The 24,585-nt window shown below is 41.8% G+C and overlaps 3 protein-coding genes across 5 annotated transcripts in view; 1 reads left to right on the forward strand and 2 right to left on the reverse strand.

Annotated features, from left to right (window-relative positions):
- The window catches only part of cdh24a (cadherin 24, type 2a), a 20,786-nt gene extending 18,584 nt beyond the window's left edge, over window positions 1-2,202 (reverse strand). Inside the window, exon 1 of one of the 3 annotated variants that reach the window (XM_084355647.1) lies at window positions 2,113-2,202. The gene's annotated coding sequence lies outside the window, so the exon portion shown is untranslated. Of the gene's footprint in view, window positions 1-1,427; window positions 1,575-1,776; window positions 1,855-2,112 lie in introns of those variants that run through there. The other 2 variants (XM_084355648.1, XM_084355649.1) reach the window with 2 other exon arrangements.
- On the forward strand, window positions 2,124-24,187 carry LOC311258937 (protein sel-1 homolog 3). Its single transcript, XM_084355652.1, has 24 exons — window positions 2,124-2,213; window positions 8,683-9,217; window positions 9,324-9,450; window positions 9,988-10,109; window positions 10,292-10,407; window positions 10,697-10,746; window positions 10,913-11,036; window positions 11,128-11,254; window positions 12,057-12,197; window positions 12,301-12,506; window positions 12,607-12,786; window positions 15,296-15,418; window positions 15,516-15,656; window positions 15,781-15,843; window positions 15,916-16,092; window positions 16,181-16,308; window positions 16,674-16,757; window positions 16,868-16,949; window positions 17,197-17,272; window positions 17,361-17,479; window positions 17,662-17,783; window positions 18,937-19,051; window positions 19,289-19,352; window positions 19,548-24,187. The coding sequence occupies exons 2-24, from the start codon at window positions 9,076-9,078 to the stop codon at window positions 19,793-19,795; spliced, it is 2,877 nt and encodes a 958-aa protein (XP_084211778.1). The 5' UTR covers window positions 2,124-2,213; window positions 8,683-9,075; the 3' UTR covers window positions 19,796-24,187.
- On the reverse strand, window positions 3,117-7,259 carry psmb11b (proteasome 20S subunit beta 11b; the record flags this gene model as incomplete). Its single annotated transcript, XM_084354109.1, has 1 exon — window positions 3,117-7,259. One exon carries the CDS (start codon window positions 7,257-7,259, stop codon window positions 6,108-6,110), a length of 1,152 nt encoding a protein of 383 aa, XP_084210235.1. The 3' UTR covers window positions 3,117-6,107.
- Window positions 24,188-24,585: the final 398 nt, after the last annotated feature.

Consider the following 24,585-nt stretch of genomic DNA (forward strand, 5'->3'; position numbering starts at 1 on the left):
GAAGAGATTTCAGCGTTAAAATTCTCAAAAACCTAAAAGGGATTTCCGTGCGTGAGCTGCCATGTGCAGATGATCAATATTGTGTGGCTATGACATCCGTGACAATGTGCATGGCCTCATATCTGACTAACTAAAGTGAAACGTATGCTTTGTTTAATTTAGATGCAAATAAGCAGAGTGGGCCTACTCTGTAGAAATGCACAGAGCCTTTGATGGCACTGAATAATGTGAACCATAAAATTTCTGATACATCCAAATTGATATGCTTCATATGAAAGAAGGACACATGAAAATGAAACCAATGTTCTTTTACACTTCAGATACTGACCTACTTTCTAAAAAGTAGGCTTTAGAACTAAATTAAAGCATTTGATCACAGTTAAAAGTAAAAGTAATTACTAATCGTCATGGCATTATTTCTTAAAAAGAAATTCATCCTTGAAATGTTTTTCTTTTGCACCCCAATTACACCAATTCCAGCTCTCTGTGTGTAATGCTTCATGTTCAACATTTGCATCTGTTTGCCTTCATCTTAAATCTTGCAGAATACAAGACAGCGGTTCAGCCAAAACACTTTTGTCTTCCTTCCTTGTGTATTAGCACCGACTGAGCACTGAGCTTACATTTCTCCCCTGCTAGCTTTGCTCTGAAACCACGTTGCCAGCAGTACATGTCATTCACTGTTGTTTGAAGTCTTTAGAGTGTGAGTGCGTATGAGATATGTGTGAAATGTAAGGCAGGGATAGAGGATGAAAGCGTGAGGACGATTTGCTGTTGCCGGCTCAGAATGGAATGATGTGCGGTGACATAGCTCTAAATTGCAAATCGCTGTTTCAGTCTCACTTCACTCTGCATCGAGTCGCTCTGCTGCAACAAGGCTACTTCGTTTTTATTAAAAATAGCCCGTGCATGTCAGGCCTTTTACATAGGGAAAAATGGGAGATGGAGGCAGGGAGGGAATGGGTTGAGGGGGGGGGGAGGTGGTGGGACTGCATTGAGAGGAGGGCAGCCTCCTCTTTACAGACGTGGACAGATCTCCTCTGGCTTTCTCTCCTCCTGCCATTCGTCTTAATGCTTATAGACCCCTCATCCATTCTCTCCTGCGACTAGAAATCTCTTAAGTCTCTCCAAATCGGACTGGCCAGGAGAGGCCAACTGTACTCAGCACATCAGTCACCTCACTGTAGCCAAGGTTTGACACCCAGACAGCTTAACCTTAAGTGATTCAACAGCACAAGCACTGTGCTGAGCAAGTGTTTGGCCATGTCATGAGAAAAATGCCTCTGTGGCTACAAGGTGCTCCTTCATCCATCTATTTATGTATGAGATGATAATGCCCTCTTAGACATCACATAACATTGTAAACACAGAGACATTACATTTCTCAAAGCAGCACATGATGGCTCTGCGCACACACACACACACACATCTGGACTGCTTATTAGCCCATCCAGTGGAGATACACTAAACAGCCCGGAGCGTGACCTTGCCTTGTTGGAGGAAGCAGGAAAAATGACCTAGTTGACGTATATTAATGTGATTTACACACTTGGGCTAACTATTATAATGAATGCAGCGTCCCAAAAAACAAACAAAACATGGCTGTCGGCTAGTGACCGAGGTCCAGCGAGCCAGCGTCCCCCCCTCCCCTCCTCCTCCTCCTCACCACCCCCACCCCGCACGCGGCAGGTGAGGATGGCGCGCAAAAGCGAGCGCTCGCGCACACATACACCAACGGCACCCCGATAGCCAAAAAATGCGAAGCACCCGCCGCACCATCTGTCAGAGAAACCCGGCGCTTCAGCTTCAGTCAGGTGTCCAAGCCGTCCTTCTCTTCATGTTGTCTCCCCCCTCTCTGTGACGGCTGCCCGTGGCGACAAAAAAGGGGGCGAAAGGTTTTTTTTCCCCCTTCAAACTGACGGTGAAAACAGTTGGAAAACCGCCGCGCCGTGTCCACAAACTGAACGGGTAAAGTAAGCTAGGTAGCCGGGGAGTGGAAACTTGTCACGTCCGTGTGTGAGAGAGGGACTGTAAAGAGGCTTCACTTCAGTAAACTAGTGACTCGTGAGGATTAAATAAAAAAGTGCTTTAGTAGAGTAAAATAAAGCTTACCGTGTGTTTTGCCGCTCCGCTCCGCCGGTCCTCTGGTTTAACGGAGCTGAAATCATCCAACGTGGGAAAGGATGCCGAGGTTCATCTGAGCTCAACATGAGGTCTGTCCACTTAGCCCATTCTCTCTCTCTCTCCTCTCTCTCCTCTCTCCTCCCTCCCTCTCTGTCTCCCTCCTTCTCCTCCCCTCTCTCCATTAGTTTGTAGACGAGGGTCACCCTTAAAAGCCTACTATTTTTAAGGATGCACAGTGACAATATACTACATATCCACATTGATATTAATGATAATCACCATTTTTTTTTTTTTTACATGAATCAGAATCACAGCTGTGGCTTCTTCTCATCATCACATTTGTTACCACAGTTTGTGTCCCACACAACACACGAGTCGTTTAAGCCCCTTCAATATTTTCTTGTTACAGGCTGTATCATTCCCTCGAAGCAGTGTTTTTGTAATCTGCTTAAACATAGCCAGTCTGCATAATCATCCTCAATGTGTTTTCCCCAGTTATTCCACTCAGATTGAAGCCGGACCAGAAAATTGCTGCATTAGGAGATGAAATTTTGCCATTAGTGTTCTCCAGCTATAAAAACATGTCTACAATGTATGACTATAATTACCCCCCCTCCTCCTCCTCCTCCTCTTCCCACCCACTTTGATAGGATATTTTCTCCAGTGAGTTGAATCGTGATGGGTTTTTCTGGGAAATTGATGATCAGTTTAATATACAGGACGTTTATGCAGTGCATTCTCTCATTAAGTCTTGACTTTAAGCTGATTTTAATGAGTAATTTTCGATTCTTTGTCTCAGGAAATAAACACGACTTCAAAAAATATATATATTTGGACCCGCTAATCCACATTTCAAGGATGAATGCTCAAACCCAGCATTGTTTCATAGTTTGTAAATAGTTGTAAAGTCATTTGGATGCCAAACATCTAAATATTAGCCAGTGGCTGACTCAGGATTTTTGAGGGGCTGGGGTGGGAGATATAAAAAGGGCGGTAGGTGGTGGGGCACCAGCACGCAGAGAGGTACTGGAAGGACACCCCACATGGCACTTGTTTTATCATGTTTTATCTACCAAAAGGACATCCAAGACAGCACTTTATCTTGTTTTCTCCACTGGAAGAGCACCTTAGAGGGCACTTTATCATGTTTTATCTACCACAGAGGCATCTAAGATGGCACTTTATCATGTTTTCTCCACTAGAAGGGCACCCTAGAGGGCACTTTATCATGTTTTATCTACAAAAGGGGCATCTAAGATGGCATTTTATCATCTTTATTTACCATAGGGGCATCCAAGACGGCACTTTATCATGTTTTCTCCACTGGAAGGACACCCTAGAGGGCACTTTGTCATGTTTTATCTACCATAGGGGCATCCAAGACGGCACTTTATCACATTTTCTACACTGGAAGGACACCCTAGAGGGCATGGAAGCATCCAAGAGGGGCACTTTCACTGTGTGTTTTTTAAACATGGGGGCACCTATGTATTTAGCCCATTTTTCTGTTGGGGAAAGGGGGTATACCACTGACATTGCCCTAAACATATTACTGTAAAGGGGCTCTGTGTCATTAAATCATAAGTTTATGGTAGCAGACCTGTTTTCTAAACTAACGTTAACTACTCTTGCCCTTTATTAGCGATGCAGAGAGAGGCTCTGAGACGAGGCACTCAAGGACGTGCATAAAGTTACATCCTTCGGACTTTTGCAGAAAGTCCTTCACAGTCCAGCAACATTAAACACCTTAAACAAATCATCCACAGGCTTGTATAGACAACCAGAGAGAGATGGGGAAGGTCTAATTTCTCACTTCGTGTTACATATCATATGGCCTATAGATGTCACATATGGCCAAAAAAGTGATTAACACATGTACATTGCAACAAATTGTTACATAGAGCACCTTTAAGTAATGGGATATTTTTCCATTTTGACTTTGCCTCCTGGAGTAGAATGTGTTTGTTTCTCAACCAAATGTTTTGGATATTTTTAATTTGAAAAAAAAAGAGAATTTGATCTTTTTGATGAAAACAGTACTTTCAGCACAGCTGCAGACTTGCACGCTTTGAACATCTCAATGCTGTAAAAACTAAAGTGATCATTCATCGAGCCTACAGAGTGCAGTCCTGCTTTGTGCGTTGATGCTTCTTGATCAGTCTTGAGATCTGCCGCTTCGCAGAGAAACAAGAGAGCCCTTTAAACGAGTGGTGGTGAGACAAATGTTCACTGACATGACTAGAAAGCAAAAAATTGCAACCCTAAGGTCGCTCCTCAGATCCCTTGTATCCAACTGGGTGGGTTACAGTATGGAGGTTTATTAATGCCAAAACTACTGTGCAAGCACAAAACAAAGCCAAGCTGTAATCAGTATGCTCGTTACGATGTGAGAGCACACACAGTGTTTACAAGTGCGAAACATCTTCAGAGTTCTGACTGTGAGAGGGGGCTGTCAGACAATTTTTTCAAATTTCTAGCTGTGGGGGTCATATGTTTTCAAAGTTCTTTGACACGAATGAAATAAAAAAAAAACAGATGTACTGATGTAACTTAGAAAGCAGGGTCGCTGACATTTCATTTCTTGGTCAAATCCCGTGGAGTTCACTCATCTCTCAGCTGGAGTTTGCATGCAAGGAATAGTAACTGTCAAAACTGAACAAAAAGATTTGAAGAGGGCAAGCACAGGCAGCCACAACGCCCACTGAGTCACAGCTTCTCTCGCAGGCTCCAAACTTTGATTACAATCTCGATTCTGTCCTCGCTCACTCTCACAACTGCACTTACAAGTCTGTCCCTGCAAGCTTTCAAATCCGGACCACCAAATTGGTTTCCTCTCATTCTTTTCGGTTTCCCACCCTCTCAATAATTCTGTCATTAATGAATTTCCGAAGATGGGAATTATGGATGAGGCTGGGGAAGAAGGGAGGCTTTCCCCTCTAAGTATCACGGCTACAGTCAGTCGTACAGTTGTACGATTGTGGATTCAAGAAGAAACGCAGCTCTCTGATGGAGCATTGGGGATGTGTGGAACATCATCATGCAAATCTGTTGTAATTTATTCATACAGTGAATAACACATAGTTATCCAGGCGGCTACACAAATGCACACATTAGCCTTGAAAAACTGCCACTTTAAAAAAAATAAGCTCATCATATCAGCATGTAAGATCACATCCCGAAGCAGCACTCCAGCATTTTGACATGTTGTAGCACAGTCCATATGCTATAAAGTTTCCTCGCATATGGTGAATTGTCTCACCCTTGAAAACTTTCACCACAATACTTCGGCTGCCTTAACTGAAGTTTGAAAAATGCAGTGAGGGGGAGGATGAACAGCTTCTATACCTTTTTGCCTAAAAATCCTTTGTAGCCATTGTCACTTCAATAATTACCAGTATGCTTAATTTACTACCAGACTGCTCAAACAGAATGAACAGGCAAGTTCAGCAAAAATTCATTCATTCATTAATTTATTGAAGTGTCAAAGAAATGTCAGACGAATTCCCACAGCAGACACAAATCAGTTTTCAACTCCTTACTGTTTATTACTACGGCTAAATTAGTTCCCTTATACTGAGCAGTACATTATGACCTTCAGACTCCAGGCGTTTAGAGTTTTGTTCACCCTGCTCCCTTTTTCCTGCTTCCCTCTGTGTTTATGTGATTCAAATACATGCAGGGCTGGCTTGTAATTAACTCTCATACTTGAAACGATTCATAATGTCTTAACATCTAAATCAAAATGCCAGGCAGCACTGTGCTGTTATAATACATTTTTATCATCAGCGCAAACAAAACATCAGCTGTTTATTAGAGGGAACGATATGCATGCCCAAGTCATTTGAGAAATAGCCTGGAGGATACAACTGCCTGTCCTGTTCATTAATTTAGTATCTGCTGCAAAGATTGCCATCACGTCTATCCAAAATACTCCCCGATGTTTGCTTTCCTTTTCTCGTGCAGTTCTGGTTTGTTTCATGTTTTTACTCAGACAGAGTCCTGTCCTGTCTCTTCCTTCTCTCTTCTCTTTCCTTTTCTCTATAATATTCCTCTTTCAAATCCTCCCTGCTCCTGCGAGTCCAACCTTTAGAAGAGATGTGAAAGACGTCTACACAGTTTCCTGAGTATGCATCCCTGTGTGTGGCTCTGTACACAGCCTCTCTGGCTATTGATGTGGCCTCGTCCACAGTCAGTCCCCACTGAACCCCTTGGTCCAAGATTGAGTAGGCATACGGCGATCCTGAGCCTACAGAGAAGAGCTTCCCCTGCAGGCGAGTGCCATCACTGCACACATAGCACAGACTAGGTCCAGAGACACTCAGTGTCTTTCTGGTGAAGCACTGTTGACTACCAATTGTTGAAGAGGAGCTCTTTGCCAGACATGCCTGTTCGAGAGTGGCATCCACAGACGTTCCAAGATCAGTCATTTGACTCTTTGCTGTTTCTCTACGGCCACCGAGATCAATCTCTGCACCTCCATCTGCCTCTCCTCCATCCCACCCACACAACGTGGCAGCCACACACAGTTCAGTCCCCTTAAAAGGGTGAAGCATGTGTGAAAGCAATTTGGCAGCTCCACATGTGGACAACCGTCGGCCGTGACGGAGCTGGTAGAGCCGCAGCTCTCGAGCCAGGATCCTTTTCCAAAGGGCACAGTCGGCTGAAGTACCGGAAGTGGTCCCCACCAGGTGACTGTGAATGGGCAGGATCTTCTGGGCGGCTGGGCACGCCACAAGCCCAGAGCAACTGGAACGAGTGTCCGCTGCAGCCAACACACCTCCCTGAAAAATGAAAGCCAAGGTGGTGGTGCCATGAGACATGGGGAAAGGCAGAGGGACAGACTGAGAGGAGGCCAAAGGAAAATTTGTGGGCAAGGCAAGGGAAGATAAGATGGGGTCTTCAGATGAGATGGTGCTGGAGCTCTGGACGGTGCTGATTTGCCCAAACTGTATCGGACTTTCACCCAGGTACTCTACAACTGGTATATAAAAATTAAACAGACTTGTACTATTTCTAAAGGGCAAACCACTCACATTGTTGCGACCAGTCTTTTTTCCAAAAGGCAGTGAAGGGCATTCAGTGGTTATGCTGTCCAGAAAGTAGTCCTGGGTATTGCACAGGTCCTGTAGAGCCATTGAATATGATGAGCTTGTTTCTCCCACTGGTTGTCTGACAAAGGTTTGTATGCTATCAAAATTTTCTAGATTGTGTATTTCAGGAGCATGACACACCTTTATATAGCAACAAGACTCACCTAAAAACGTCTGATCAGCAACAGTTACCGATGCCTCTTCCCTTGACTTTGAAGCATGAACAGCCAGTAGCCCATGGGTAATTAGTTTTGGCTGTGATATCAGTTTGTTTTTCATATCAGATTTCTTCAAAGTCTTGTGTGGGCGAAAGCCACAGAGGACACTGGGTGATGGCAAGGCCTTGGCTCGAGCACATTAAATTAAGTTACAGTAGACTCTGAGCTTTGATGCATCGCTCCCATCGAAGGTTCCCTAAAAGAATAAGAAATAAAAATGACTCAAACAATATTTTTGTTACACAGCAGAGTCATTGTAGCCAAGCCCTTAAGTAGCAGTTAAAAGGCCACTCATGCAAATTGCTGAACTTGCTACACCAGAATATCAGGAAATCCTGCATTACACAGGGTGTATACCCACAGCTGCCAGTGGGAAGTACGCTTCAAGTTGTCAACCCTTCTTAACACGTTACTAGTTTAATGTGTCGAATGGATTGATAAGGAATTCAAGGATGATATGTTTACATTTTAATTCTTCATAAGTCAAAAACCTCAAAATGATTGTGTCGCAAGCCATTTTTGGATACGTCTTCACTGCTGCTATTATAATGGTAAGAAACTACTACACTGCTGCAGTTACTGCATTACAGTACTTGACTGTAATAATGGCTGAAGAATGGCCTTTGATTCTTAATAATCTGTTCATTCTTTAATTCAATATTTTTATATGTATTCATTGATGTGGAGGAGGTCGTTCAACGTTAAGAAGCAGATAATAACCACCTGAATCTGACATTTCCCCTCGACTTTACAGAGCTTTCTACTGAGTTTAAGCAAACTGTATTGGTTGCAATCTGTAATCTGGACACGTTATCCAGATAAGGAAAATCCATGTTAAAGCAAGGTGTAAATATGTTGGGATCATGTTGGGATTTTAGGTACAGTAGATGTAAATGCAGTCCATAAAACATGCTGGAATCAGTACACAACATTACACTGATACAAATATTTTAGCTTCAGGGGGCAGTGAAGAAGTGCACCACAATGCGCTGAAGGAGATGGCATATTTAAAAATTACTTTTCTATGGGATCTTACCAATGAGACTAGCTGATGACATGTCAATGTTGTGTTCATAACATTTTTCTAACGGCTAAAAAAATCATGCACGTTTAGGCAAATGAATATCCACTTGAAAATGTTACCCCTGGCTACATATTCTTGTTTCCGGCCTAATTTGTCTGAGCGAAAAAGACTGCATGCTCTCTTTACTTTCACTCAATTTTATTTACACATCTTTCACTTCACCCAGGGACACTGTGTGTTACAAGCCATTTCACCATCCCCATCCGAGGCTGGTGAGAGTCTGCCTGACAATTTCATAGGGTTTGACTCAGCCCCTGACAAAGTGGTGGATGGCTCACTGGTCCGTGTGCGGTATCGCTGCTCCAGGCCATGTCAGCTCGCAGTGGAGGCGGTGGTGTCTACATTAAAGAAGACAGATTTTGTGGTCTTCAGGAGGAAATGGATTGGCAACACAACAGGAGTTTACAGGATCCACCAGGTGCTGCTCAGGTGGCCTCCGTCCATTTTATATCAACATGACTTTCTCAACAGGCGCATTTTGGATGCCCAGAATGTGACAGTTCGTGCTTGGTTGGACCATCTTAATAACGGCAGTGAACCGGGGACTTACCATGCCTCCATGTTGAGGATTTATAAAGTGCTGCAGATAAAGCCACTCTCTGAGCGTCCAACTAAACCTCCTGCTGAGTGTCCTTCATGGTCCACTCAACTGATGTGGCAGCTGACCAGCGACAGAATTAATCATTGTCCACATGAGTCAGGTCAGAACCTTAATCACATTTATTCGCACTGTCCATGTTTCAGCTCTATGAACAAAACTTTTAGTGGTTTGTGTGTCTGATCTTTTGCTGTTTTCCTCGTACATAGACAGAATCGATATGCTAAAGTTCCCACTGGCAAGTACTGGTGAGCACTTTGGAACTGTCCGCAGGTTCCAGCCTTTTATCGACAGAACCCTGGAGAGAGCCCGTCTTCATGCTGTGACACAGCCCAGGTTGGACATAAACTTCACTCACTGACTTCTCATTAAGTTCATTTTAGCTGAAGCTCATTCTGTGTGAAGTTCAACGACACAGCATGAAAAGTATTTCCAGCAGGGACTCCAAATGTTGTATCGAATACATAAGAATAGCAGCATTTTCAGATGTTACATTCTATAAAGGTGTACAATAAAAACAAATAATCCTGACAAGCTTCAACATATTGCCTCAAATGAGGCGATATAACACCAGTGGCTTGTGTTGATATCAGCAGATTAACAGGCCACAGGTCAGTGATTGTTTCCCTTTCAGTGCTGGCAGCGGTTACAGCACACTCCACTTTTAGTTTTACTTCACTGTCATTACAAATGACTTTAGAAGCTTCACGAAGCCTCTTCACCCGAGCATGTATAAGCTTTTCATTTACGGTCAGTGACAGACAGCGAGGTCAGTCATTTTTAGCAGATTGCGCTGCATTTTAAAGTCAGCTACACGCTTCAGCGGCCGAGGAAATGATTTGTCAAATCATGTTTTCGTGGCTTGGTTTTCAGCGTCACCTTATCTGTGTGGATCTACCTACTGAAATGGTGTCAGCAGGAGCACTGTGGGATCATCCATCACATCAACCGGAACAATTCATACGACTCCATTCTGATACAGCTAACAGACACAGGTGGGTCACAGCAGCTTGTGGATACACCTGATACCAGTTTAGGGGATTTGATTGAGGTATCATGAGATGATTGTGAGTGATGATGTGTGTTTGTGAGACTGTGGAACAGACTGTGTTATGTATTAATAAAGAGCGTTGGATCTCTTGTGGTGAAATATATGAGTGTCATATCTCCTGTGTAGGGGGCGTCATAATTCAGGCACGTGTGAAGACAGGAGAAGATGAAGCTTTCCAAGCAACTGTCGCGTTGCCCCTGCGGAAATGGATTAGATTAGACTGTTACATACAGGACTCAAAGGTAAAAAACCACAGTGTGTGCCACTGGGATGGTGGGATAAGGAATTGAAATTAAAATACAGCTTGGGGCAAACTCTTGTAGTCCTCCTTTCTCTTCTGAGTTTCATTTGGTGCCCTTGCTTTGCATTGTTTGATTTCCTTTCGGAACAGCTGTAAGATCCTGAAAGATGGTTCCTTTCCAGCTGGGAAACTCCAGGCGTTTGCAGTGTACTGCAATTTGGAGTCGTTCACAGCTGAGTGGGTTTTTTTTCTGTGTCATGATCTCATGCATCATTATGTGTGACTTTCAGGTGCTGCTGGATACAACGTGGGATGATGAAACCAGCAGATATGTATATGAGTACGCTTAATGTTTCTCTGTTATATGTTGTAAAATGAGAAAAACACAACTGTTGCCATTAAAAAACACCTGTCAGTCCAGTTACTGCCAACCAAAAAAAAAGGAATAACTGATACATGCACAATGATCATGAGAGCTGGTTTGAGTTGTATTGAATATTTTATAGATTTCACAACAGTGTCCATTACGATGATGCTGATGGATACTTTGAGATCGGAGGAAGCAGGTACATGCCAGGCATCCATGGGTATTTTGGGCCAATCAGATACTATCGTTTAGGGACTGAAAAGGTAAAGTGACTTCAACTCATACGTTTCATTTCATTGTGTTGCATGTTGTTTAACTACTGTGTATTGAAATACGATGTTATCCGTGTCACAGGTAGAAAACCCCAAGACAACATTACATGAGCTGGATGAGACTCATCAGGAGTGTCAGGAAATAAAAGCATTTGCAAGAGCGTTCCTCAAACAAGCAACTGAGAGTCACCCCCCGTCAACGATCAAAGGTGAAATGTTACTTTGACAAGTCCTTTAAAGCAGCGCAACCATTCTACTGGGATCCACCTTAGAGCCAAGCTATGCAGGATTTTTGGGTTGCTGTTTGTAAACATACCATTCAAAGCTGGCCCCACCTCCCTGGCCGAACTGTTTAGACAGAGAGAGAGAGCAGCTGGTAGAGCAAGCTAGAGAGGGTGCGGCATTGGCAATAACAAAGCAGTGAATCAGAGAAGTAAGGCGTTATTTTCCTATTGTTTCTCAGCAGCTCACACCTAAGCACAGCCCTTTAGATTTTGAGTGAATTCAGCTAAAGTGCACGCTCTGCCCCGTGTGTTCATGTGTAGCCCCGTCCCCGGTCAAACCGAAACACAGACCTGTAGCTCCTGAGACGGAGACACTGATGTAACCTGATTGTTAAAGAAACAGCTGTGAAACAGTGAATCAATTTTTTTAGGGGCCACACCTCCTGTGAAATTACTTGTTTTGCAATCGTTAGAGTCGCACAATTAAATCCTTTTATTCCCATCCAAGCTTGGTCGGTTAAAGTCTCTAGTGCGCACGCTCTATGGGGACCACAGCGCAGAAACCTGGTAATTTTATACTGGACTTTATATCGAGCATTTTTGTCTTCATGCACCACTGAGCAGCTTTCATAGAATGAATGGGGCTCCGCCTCCGAAGCTGTATCCAGATTTTAAATGTTGCATCCATGGACCTTGTCCATGGTCTCTTATACAGGATGTCAGTACAAAAACTGCATGCCTACTAAGTATGGGAAGATTACTGTTGACAGGTTCTGTTTTATTTCAGGTGTCTCGACCCCTCATTTCATAAGGCTGTGTTGTCAGTTTGGAGAGAAAATCAGCACACAGACATGGACCTGGGAAAAGCAACTGAAATACAGCACACTTTTTCATTTCTTGCAAAAACATGAGGAGGAAATCAGAACAGGTGTCAAAGATTGTTGCACTGTTCGACTACATATGTACAAATGATATTTAGGTTGCATCATTATTTACAGTTTTTGACCATTTTTTTGTATCATTTTCTGTAGGATCTTTAGGCTTGAAGGACCTCAGGAGTGCTTTGTTTGAGCAGGCAGTTAGTTTAATGTTCGCCGTGATTCAGGCAGAAAATAATATCACTTCTGAGTCAACAGCTCTACTACAAGTATCCTCCTGCTTTGGAAATCACAAAGCGTCTCTCTTGTTGGCCACTATCCACCTCTCTGGCCTTGGACACACAGTGGATAAACAACAGGTAGAGTCAATGCATTCCTTGTCTCTTAATTCTTGCTTTATCACATGTAACACCACCTGTGTAATGATGACTGATAATACTGACTCCTACTGTGTTTCAGGGTCATGTCTATAGTTTGATTGGCGCAGCGGGTGATAACCGTTTCGCCCTGATGCATGCAGGGTACAAGCACTCACAAGGAATTGATGGGTTTCCAAAAGACTTGGACATGGCTTACAGCTACTACTCCAATGCTGGGGCACAGACTAGCGTGGACAGTTTAAGGATAAATGAACATAATGTAAGTTTAAATAACTAAAAATCACTTGAAAATGTTATTATTTTTAGGAATGGCAATATCGGTGTGTCAGTCAGTCTTTCAGTGCAGACTGAAGTGTACCTAAATCTAAAGGACATCACAGTGTCACTAGCATGGTCCGACTTGTTTGTTAATATTAGTTTTACTAAACTAGAATTAGTGGTAGTATTAATGGGGGAAGTGGTAGAAATAGTTCTGGTGCTACAACAAAAACAGAGGAACTGGTAACATTGGTCGTGAGGTACAAGTATTATTTAAGCTACATTATAACAATCATACATTATATATATATATGTTTATGCCTTTGCATTGAAAGGAATAGTTGACATTTACATTTAAGAAAATATGCATATTGCCTTGCTTATTAGAGAAAAAAAAAAGCTAGAGCTGACAGCTGGTAAGCTCGTTAGCAAAAAACACTGGAATTGTGTGGAAATTGTTAGCTTGACCCTGTCTGCTACCCACTGCATCTGGCCAAGAATGAGTCTGGCACGGAAAACAACAAATTGTCGTTTTTATTTTATATGGATTAAAGAAACAAGATGTTGGTTCAGGCACATTTTGTTACTTGCTAGAGACACAAACAGGCTAATGTTTTACCAGACAGATGCAAGAAGGGTATTGTTCTTTAATTCTCAGCAAGAAAGTGAGTTTCCATGATTGTCAAACTATAACTTTTTAAAAAGTTCAGAAAATGAGGACCATAAGTAAACAATAACAATCGATGCATAATAACATGATGAAATTAATAGGAACTGTATATCAGTCAATATCACATATAAATATACAAATGTACAGTATGTACAGTAAAACAGATGTAAGGAAAATGAGTAAACCCAAAAGTAGTTTAAACCCGGACATCCACATGCTCATAGACACAGAAATTCATACACAGCAAATGACAGCAGTGATACAAAAGAGTCTGTTGGCAAAACATGATTAATAGTGTGTTTGTTGGTCCACCCATGGAGAAAAAGGTGGGTCTTAAATCCTAATTTAAAAATGTGAATGAGTTAGCTGTCATGATGAATAGATGAAGAGCATCCAAAGATAAGGAGCACGCGCTGACCAAATTCTACTTCAGACTGATTTCCTGTTTATTCTTTGAACATTTAAATAAGCTGCATCAAATGAATAGAGGTTCAAAAAGACAACAGAGAGACTGTACTGTCCGTTCCAGTCTGAATAGGCAGCCAGTGCAGTGACAAAACAATTGTGGGAAAGTATATTAGAGAAAAGTCTGGCTACAGTGCTGCATTTTTACCATCTTGGACACTTTCTGAGTAGATGACAGCACAGTAATCCATCTGGATCCAATCTTAATTAAAGGCCCTGAAAACCTATTTCCTCAGTCAGCTTATTATTATAAGCGATAGGGTCCTACATGACTGTACAGAAATGTTCTGTAAATTGATCGAGTCCAAGGGAATTTATTTATTCATATTTTCAGAAATGACTCCATGCAAATGTTGCATGTAGAGTTCAACTTTGGTGAACTTTAAAATGCAAATTAGTGATGCTTACTGATAGCCAGAGTCCAAAATAAAGGACATTATTGAAGCTTACTAGCTGTGTTTGCAACATTACCCTTTAACTTCTCAGTTGGAGTCAGAAATGTTCCACAAAGAAGCAATGGTTTGCAGACAGTTACATATGAAACAGGAGTTCAGTTAACGTTTCTAAGGGAAATCACAATTACACTGGCCATACCCAGTGAGCAAAGAGTGGTGTAGATCACGTCTTTTAGACATCATTTATGGACATCCAAGACGTCTAAAAGACGTCCTCTGGGGAGCCAGAATGAAAGTTTTTTATACGTCTTTTCTGGACGTTGTATAGACGTTTATATATTGTTTATCGACTAATTCTGGCTGTCAGTGGACGTCCAGACCATAGCCAGTATGAACGTCTATTCTCAACTAATTCTGGATGTCAGTGGATGTCTAGATTATGGCCTGACTATTGACATGGCCAGGCCATGATCTGGACGTCCATTGACAGCCAGAATTAGTTGATAAATGACGTTGAGAAAAGACGTCCAGTCAGGCCATAATCTAGACATCCACTGACATCCAGAATTAGACAACTACAGTTATGTGAAGGGAGAGTTTGTCACTTCTGCGAGCCAGCTAATATACAGGACCAGTTCTACAAAGTTTAAGTTATGGGTTTTGGTGACCGTTAAGTGAGACGTCACTAACCTGACTGTTGGGGTGTAGTCTTCATATCACAGTCTTATATTTCATTAGTTATAAGACAAACTGCAACTTTCACAAGTTGAAAATTATCTTTTAAATTGACAAACATCAAATGTGTGTTTCAATTCAAATGGTATCTAAAATCTATTTGTCCTTCTCCATTCACTACCATACATATTTTTTTTCCAAAATAATGTCCCATGAGGGAAACTGGAAGGGGCAGGACTTCGGCTCTCTATAGTAGAAGAACTAAGAGTTTACCATAATAATGTTTCTATTTGTCTTTCTTAAAGCAATACCAACCTGAAGAGGTCCATCTAAGCAATCCAGAGGATTTAAATAGCCTCATACACGACACAAGTGACGTCATCCAGTACCTGAAATACACTGCAGAGCGAGGAGACGTAGAGTCTCAGGTACGTTTGAGTTAAATCCTACTTTTATTCCTCCGTTATGATCAATAGATGTACTCAGTGCTCAGAGCAGGGCAATTAAAAACTCTCTCATCTTAAGAAAACTCTGGGAACAATGCTTTACTGGGGACAACGGGGACTTGTGAAAGACACAGTGAGCGCGGTGAAGTGGCTTGAAAGAAGTGCTCTGCAGATGAAGGATCCCTCAGCGATGTACGACTACTCCATCCTATTGATGAAGGTTCTGTGAGATTCTATATACTCAGCCTATTTCATGATCAGATTGAATGCTGGATATGTTGTGTGTGCGTGTGTGTCTGTGTTTTGACAGTTATCGATTCACTGATTGATGTTGATTCCTCCAGGGCCAAGGAGTGAAGAGAAACTACACTCGAGGTTTTCGGCTGCTGAAGAAGGCTGCAGCAATGGTATGTGTAGTAATCAGCCCGTGTGTTTACAGTGTGTGCCTTCACTATACCCGTGTGCATTTCTTGCTTTAGGGCTCAATTAACGCCTTGAATGGTTTGGGATGGTACCATGGGATTAAACTGAACGACCATGAAAACGCAGTGAAATATTTTCAACAAGCCGCACTGAATGGGAGTTATGATGGCATGTTTAACCTGGGAATTTATCATCTCTATGGGCATATCCCTGGCAGCCCTCGGAGGAATCAGGTTTGAGTCCCACACATTGTCAACATTTAATTTTCTCACTGATCTGGCAGGATCGATGAGCTGAGATATTTTTCTGTATGATCCACAGACGGCCGCATTCCAGCAGTTTCTGAATGCATCCCGGCTCGGTCATATAGCTGCATCCGTGGAGGCAGCTTGGTACCTTTCAACAGGAAGCCTGGAAGGGGTGTCTCAGGATGTGGAAAGGGCTGTGATGTAAGAGGCTTTCATTAGCTTGGTGAAGAAAGCTTTGTTATGGGCTGTTGCACTGTAGCCTGCAGCTCAGTGGCATCTAATTTCAATGACAGTGGCTAATTCAAGGTCAGAACCTAGTATTTGCATATCTAAAAATAAGGGTCCCTGTCACCGCATTATTGTCTGGCACACAGAGATTCTGCTTACCATTGTTCCTCTGGTATCTTATGAATTTAAAGAAGCTCCTGCTGCAGCCAAAGAGGCTTTTTTTTTAGAATGACCTCAACAAATCAGTAACTATTTTTAGATCATGTTAAAATATTTTCCGTTTATGTGGAGAAAATTATCTTCCATAATTCATCAGCCATTCTTTACTGTCTGTGCAGAATGCTAAAAAAGGTCTGTGAACAGAACGGACACCTTGGATTTATGATCAGAGAGGCGCTCCAGGCCTACCTCCAGGGCTCTTGGTGGGGACATTAATTTCAATTACTTTTCAATTGTCCTCATTTAATCATTTTCTCTGCTCTTTACTATTTGTCTCTGCTTCTCCACATTTGTTTCATTGTGTTGCAAACAGGCAGGAGGCATTTGTGAAGTATGTTTTGGCAGCTGAAAGCGGTCTGGGTTTTGCCCAGAGCAACGTTGCACACCTGTGTGAGGTAAATGATGTTGTGTATCTAGTTTTAACCCTTACAACGAGACAATAACCATTGTTTTAATCTGATTTTCAGCACCAGTCTAAAATCAATGTGTCATAATTGGAGTTCTGATGAACAAACTGAGCGTAATTCCAGTCACACTCTAAAATAAGAAAACCAAGCCGGAGGGAAATTGTAAGCAGGTGATAACATAACCTTCATCACTGTTCTGCTCTTCCTCACCCTGCACTCTGTCTCCTAAATGAAGGAACTGAATCTCAGTCATGATTGTCAGTGGAGGTATCACAACTACTCTATATTAAACTACGATCCCCATCCGTCCGGTGAGTTCCTCTCATTTCATTTTGCTTTAACCTCTCCCTCTCCCTGTCAATCTGGTCGATAAACAGAAGTATTTATCTTCTTTTATAGCTCTGCTGAAAATGGGAGACTACTACTACCTTTCCTCCAGCACCCGAGAAGACTCATTATCCTTGGTCGTTCGGGCCATATCGATGTATGGCAGAGCAGCTGTAGCAGGCAGCCCTCAGGTGACAGATTTACTTGGGCTGTAATCTCATCATCCTTTGATAAACTTAATTAAACTTCCACGGGCTCAGGCCCACTGCAATAAAAACAACAAACAGCATTATGCAGTGATATTATATGGAGACTTTCTCAGTGAATAACCCATCAGCCCCTGTTATGATTTTATTTTTACACGGACTCGCAGGGAATGTACAACCTGGTCGTTTTGGCACAACAAGGGCACGTTCTTCCATTGAGCATCTACGACTTGTTTAATGTGTCACATCATGAAGAGCAGGACGCTGTGGTGGAGAAGATCTTAAAAAGGTACTCCTATGACATGAATAATGACTGAATGTTATTTGGGTGATTCAAAATAATGTGCTGTTTTCTTTTCTATTAGCTTTTTTGCCAAGACGTAGAAGAGAAGATTTGTAACACTGATCTTTGTGTGAATACGAAAGTTTTTCCAGCAGCCTGTTAGCTTACCTGAGCAAAAAGACTAGGAACAGGTGGAAACAGGTTGTTCCTTTGTGTGTGTGTGTTTTTTTTAAAGATTTATCGTGTCAATGAGTGAACTTCCCTCTGAAGTTCACTCATTGACACGGTAAATCTTTTGGAAGGTGGAATTGTTACCGTTGCAGCAGTGGGCTATACTGGTTTACCGTGTTTGAAAATTGATGGTTGTATTCTAGCATTATTTAAAAAAAACTCAAGTGTATATCAAGTTTCATGTCTATCAGAACAGCTAGAATGGCACTCGGTAGAGCGCATACCTCCTGCTGACTAGCAAGTTAGCTCAGTTAGCCATGCAGCTAGCGGTTGGGACTGGGAGTTTGGAAAACTGGGGCAGTGTTGGTGTTTACACGAGCACAGGAGCTTTAGATCAGGATGGGTCGGGGCTAGTTGGTTTGCATGCTATCTTCAGTCGATATCTCTGCAACACGATACACAGACCTCAGATTGTCAAAGCAGTTTTCTTTCTACACATTCTGTTGATAATTTGAGTTAATTTGTAGAATTCTTACATATTACACCTTTAATGTGATCTACTTTAGGCTCAGACCCATCCTCCATTCAAGTTTTGTGGCAATCCGTAGACCATGATACCGTTCCACCAACATTTTCTGACACGGTTTTCCAAACGTGAAAATCTCAGACCTTTGCAACCCCATTTTGGACAGAGCCAGACCAGCTGTTTTCCCCCGTTTCCAGTCTCGCTGCCTGCTCCATATATCAATCCTCTCTTCTAACCCTCGGCAAGAAAGGGAATGGCAAAGTCAGTCAACTGATGTCAGCTGTTGTTGTTGCTAAAAACATCTACAATATGTTCGACCCTCATGTTCACATCATTTCAATAATGTGCCTCTACCGTTATTTAAGTATTAGTATATATATATATATATATATATATATATATATATATATATATAAGTATACACTATGACTGTATAACACAGTTGTTTTATTATATCCTTAGATGTCTGGAGACTAAGGATGAAGGAGCAGCGATGCCTTGCTCTTTGGCTCTGCTCGGAGTTCAGATGGGAAAAGCCTTGAGGAGAATGACTCAGAACTGTGCACAGCTCCTCTTGGTAGGCATAAGACAATACTACTGTATGTAGTCTGAGAAAATTTCAACACGCAAGCTGCACTCTTCCAGTTTATTATCCCCCTTTGATTAGTTGATCTACCAGCCCTTTAATAATTGAAATATGTGAAAATGATAATTGGGTTTTGATCATCAATAAGACATTAAAGGCACTATAAGCTGCTATTTTTAAAAGAAAATGTGATGATTAATTCAAACCATTCTTTTTAATTCTCCGTAGGCATATGCATCTCTTCTCTCTGTCACTGTCGTTACCGTCATTGTGGCTTTGCAGAGCTGTCTCGGTGAGTAATTGTGCTCTTTTCATCTGCACCTACTTGCATGTTTTTGCCAGAAGATGGTGCAATTTCCCCACATATTAGCTCTCTTACATATCCCTAGCGCCCTGACTTGCACATTAAGAGATAATCTATGTAATCATGTTTGTTTGCCATGACAAGTTACTCCTTTTCATCCTCTTCACCTGCAAATTAACACAGAACAAAGGCCTCCCCGTCAGCGTGCGGTTGCACTGAGGGCGAGGGCATCATCTGTCAGCCAAGATGGTGTCAACTTGAATAGAGCGCAAGATGGCATCATGGGAGAGACCTACAGAGCAGCGGGGAATCAATGGCTTACCATCCTGAATGGCAAGCAGTGGCTCCGGCAGACGGGAGATTTTGCTGTGACTCTGTCGGGCGTGTGCCTGTGTGCTTTCTGGACCACACTCCTCTATCACCTCTTATGACATAAAATACCCAGCACAGTGATCCAATAGCCACAGCAAAAGCCCCAGACACTACACATTGTGAGAGCATACATTTAGCGGATGAGTTGGAGCTATTCATGTGACACAGTTGTGTTTCCGAGGCATGTGAGTCATTTTTTAAGTGAAGTGCTGATGAGAATGTGAGTGTTCTGCTTTATCAGAGAGGTGATAATGTTTCCTCAGCAACCATTATTCAATAGTTTTGTTTGTGGGAGATAAAAAAAAATTATCACGCGGTTCATTCATGGTTCATTTAATTAATGCTGAGTCCGAGCCACAGTTTATATTGTCTGGGGGATGTGGTGCCAAGTCGGGGGAGTGAAGCTTCTCTTACGCAACGCGTAAGTCCAGTAAAGCATATTTCAACAATGAGTGTTTTCCTGATAATTCAGTCATTCATTCAAAAAAAATCTTGTAAAACTGAAAAAGACATACTCCGATGGCTGCCCATTAAAGGCCATAAAGCCTCAGTGATGGATGTATTGGAAGATGCCATACCAGAAGCTAATAGGTCAACTATTAAGACTTGTTCCATGCCCTATCAGTGACATGTCGATGATAAGTGTCACACAGGAGACTGGACATGCAACGGCAGCATGCAGGGGCACTTAAACATTTTGTCCAAGGCCAGAGCAATGCAAGCTCACAAATTATTGACTCAGTCTCTGCTCCCGGTCGATACATCAGATAAGACCATATCAGCTTTAGCCATCGCTTTTTTGGAAACGACAACAAGAGAAGTTTGGCTCGGAGGGATAAGTTGCCATAGAAATAGAAGACACCTCAAACACATCTTTAGAGTCTTTGCCGGGCTATTAGTTAGAAAATATTGCTTCTTGTGTTGCTTTTGTCACCGTGTTCAAGATAACATAATGGGCAATAACTTTGAGGGATTTTGTTTCTATGGCCGCCAACAAATATGAGGAATAGGTGGTGTCACTCAGTTCTTAACAGTTATTTACAGCTCAGGGTGACTTATAATGATGTGCAGTTTATAGCAGCGAGTGTTGTTGCCTGGTATTCATGGAGCTGTCATTAGTTAAATAAGGAGTTTCACAGTGTAAACAGCCCCATGTGGAGCTCCTTCAGTTTAAAGTGATGTCGGTGTATAATTTGGGGATGGAATAATGATCTCCCTCTTCCTTCTTCTATCTCTGTCTCTTATGTCGTCTGCGTCTGGCTCTTTCTTTAAAGGGACAGCTCACCAGAACAAAAAACACATTGCCTACTCCTACGCACATTTTTTGGATGTTTTCTGCAGTTTATGCGGCAGCATTTTATTGTTATTGCCGTTTTAAATTGCTCAACACTGAATCCTGATTGTGAAAATGGAATGAACATTTTAGATACCATAATCTGTGTCAATACTTGATAAAGTTGTTTGTCCAGGCTGACGTCGAACCTCTTTGAGAATTACCCATATTGTTACCCAACATAGAAGTTGATACATTTCCATCACTGATATGTTAAAAGTGTATTAAAACAATTACCAATGTGGTACGCTTCGTTTGAAAGGAATAGTTTATTGCTGGGAGTTGCTTGTATGCTAACGGCAAAGCTGCAGCCATCAGCTGGTTAGCTTAAAAAAGGATAAAGACTGGACACAAGTTTTTTGTGCCACAGGAATGAGTTATAAAACCCAGAAATAAGTACATTTTTGCACTTCCAGTTCCCACATCTTGTAAGTCAATGGGTTTTCAGATAAATGCCTGAAATAAGATCTGTGGTTAACACAAGCTTAAGAGATTTTTTGTTCGACAACATGAAATATGCCAGTAAATACCACGCGTCTGAATTATAAATATTTATGTGTCTCAAAAAAGGTGGTTGCTAAATGAGACTACAAGTTGTCAGGGACATTGAACGTCATCCTGCAGAGACTCATCTACTCACTAGTCTGCTACAGGACAGACTTCAGTATTCTCACTCTAACTGTACAACAAGCTTGGACATGTCTGAAGTCGGTAGAAATTATTCAAGTGGTTTTAAATTATGTTGTTAACAGCCTTGACTTTAATTGGACTGTTTAATGGGTTGATAACACTTTGATTTATGCAACCTTGAAATGTTGTATTACAGCCTACTATACTTAAGGTCATGATGAACAGACTTTGACCAGCGTTACTACACGCTCCAAATTGACTTTCAAGTGTTACACTGTTCCTTCTGTTCAGGTTGAATAACTCTCACTGAACAGCTGATTAAAACAGCTAATATTTGATCTGTGGATGTGTCAAAGTCTTGCCTCACATGATCATGGCATGTGCACAAATGTCACAAAAACACACAATCATCACGGACTTAGCACTTTTAATTTTCCACAACTGTAGAGTGCGATTTGAGTTGCCCTGCAGTCACTGTAAATCAAAGGGTTTGATGATACTGCTGCAGTCAGCTAATTTAATTTCACTTCTTTTCTAATGGCTGCTGTAACATGCAATTAAATTCAGCTCCACGCTGACAATTCACTCAAAAACTCTGCACTGTTCACAATGAACACTGCAGCAACCTAATTAGGGCTTTTTCATGTGAGTTGAGCGAAGTGTGCGCACATAGCTGCACGAAGCCTGATACTTGAACTTGAAGTTTTGTTGTTTTAAACTTCAGATACCTTTAAACACATGCACACACACATATCCCAATAAGGCTTTTGGGGTCCTGTAGGGACATGACCGTCTAGCGCCACGCAGCATCTTGATGAGTGAAACTAGAGACAACAACGGCTATATCATTTTTTTTTGTGATTCGGTTAATAAATGGGATCAGTGTCCACCTGCTGTCCACTCTCTGAAGAATTAAAGAGACAAGATAAAGGGACGACATGTATTCAGTAACGCCTTACTTGTATCTCAGCTGGACTTTGGCAGCATCTGTATGTAATGACCTGGGGAATGATACAGTACCTTGCCAAGGTGATAAGAGGAAAATAAAAAACAAATCATAAATATAACAAGCAGCTACTGATGTAACATTGTAAAAAAACTTTCCCTTGAGCTCAGGTTTATCTGCTTCACAATTCATCACTTCTTTTTTTTGTTTTTTGGAAAAGTTGCACAGAAGATAGGTGATGAAACAGCCGTCTTTGATGAAATAATCCATATTTGATTCTGCTAGAGTGCAATTTGTAAGAAATCGACTGAATTCGACAGTAGCTCCAAAACTATAGGGTCAGCATAACCGCTAACTGCTGCTCACTTTACTGGACGAGCTTCTCTTTGCTGTGGTTCTCTTCGGCTGTAGAGATTAACTGCCATTAGCGAGTTAGCCATGGAGCTAAGTGACCCTAATAGCTGAGGGGCATTTTTAGTTATTATTATTATTTTTTTGTTTCAGATATTCATAAACATTTGTTTTTTTCTTTAAATGAATGTGATGAATGTGAAGATCACTTCACGTGACACCAGCTACAGGCGCAGTCAGCAGTAATGCACCAATATGCTGCTGTTTTATTATTCCTGTGTTTATAATTGGAATCACAGTACTGGGCTTAACACTCATACACACACACACACACTGACAATGTTAATAAACAACATTGCATTATTGTCCACTGCCAGCCCACGGGGTAGACGCCCAAGGGCCCTCTGCCTTGGTACGAAGCCAGAGGTCTGGTCAGAGGCTGCTGAATATCATGAATCTCAAATGTGTACGAAAAAAGAAGCAGGAATGTTATCACGGTTTCTGTTGTCCTGCGGAACAAGCTGCTTTTACGCAATATCAACAGTTTAAAAGATAAAAACCTTGAGCCATGACTGACTCAAGGTCAGAATACCACTTAGCCTAAAAATGTCATCAGCTAATAAAAGTACTGAATGTTCTCGCAGCGCTCGCAGTCAGGATGCACTGTGCTGAGACTGAGTGCATCTGAGCATCTGAGTATGTCCGGGAAAACCTCGAGGGGGAAACGTGTCACCACCCACATTCCTAAAAGTAAGCTACACTTTGTCACAGTAACTCACCCACTGAGAGTGACTTTGTCCACACTGAAGTTGTAATGCCTCCACTGCACTGCGCACAGTAATTAGCTTACATGGAAATATAAAAACCAACGAGTATTGGGCAACCAGTCAGGGAGGGTTATTCCTGGACACAGTGGGAGGCTGTGTTTGATAACTAGAACCAGTACGTGCCAGCGCAGGGCCGGTACGTCTTCAGGTGTTGTTCTTTTTGTTTTGTGATTCAGTATTCTTGGTAATTTTGTCATGACAGCCTGCATTTATGGTACCTGCAGGTTTTGGTGAGCAAAGGATTATGTAGCTTTGTTGGTAGATACAGGAGGTTGCTTATTTTGGGTAATGTGTTGACAATACTGTAGCCTGCATTCATTTTCACTCTTCTGTCATTTCACAAAATTAAAAGTGTGGATATTCATGTCGTTTCTGTCAGTGGAGTCATTAGAAAGCACCAACTGAAGGTTGTATTTCACAATAAAACATTATAATGATATAACCAGACCCATGATCACATATTAAAGGGGCGTTATGTTATAACTTGTAACAATGTACATGTATTAATAACTTTTTATTTATTGGCCATATGTGAGCAGATTGTGACATGATGTGAAAAATGAGACCTTCCCCGTGGACAATTTCTTTAACTTGTTTAATGCTGCTAAGCTGTGGATGGTTATGGAGTCGTATAAATAAACAACCGGCTTCCAGCACAACACAGAAGTTACATAAAGCTCGTTTAAGGTGCAGTAATTCATTATAAATAAAATGACCCCCCTGCATGTCACAGACATATTTAACTGGAGGCTTCCTTTGAAA

This window comes from Pagrus pagrus (genome assembly GCF_965226575.1).
Source record: "Pagrus pagrus genome assembly, chromosome: 6".
Lineage (NCBI taxonomy): Eukaryota > Metazoa > Chordata > Actinopteri > Spariformes > Sparidae > Pagrus > Pagrus pagrus.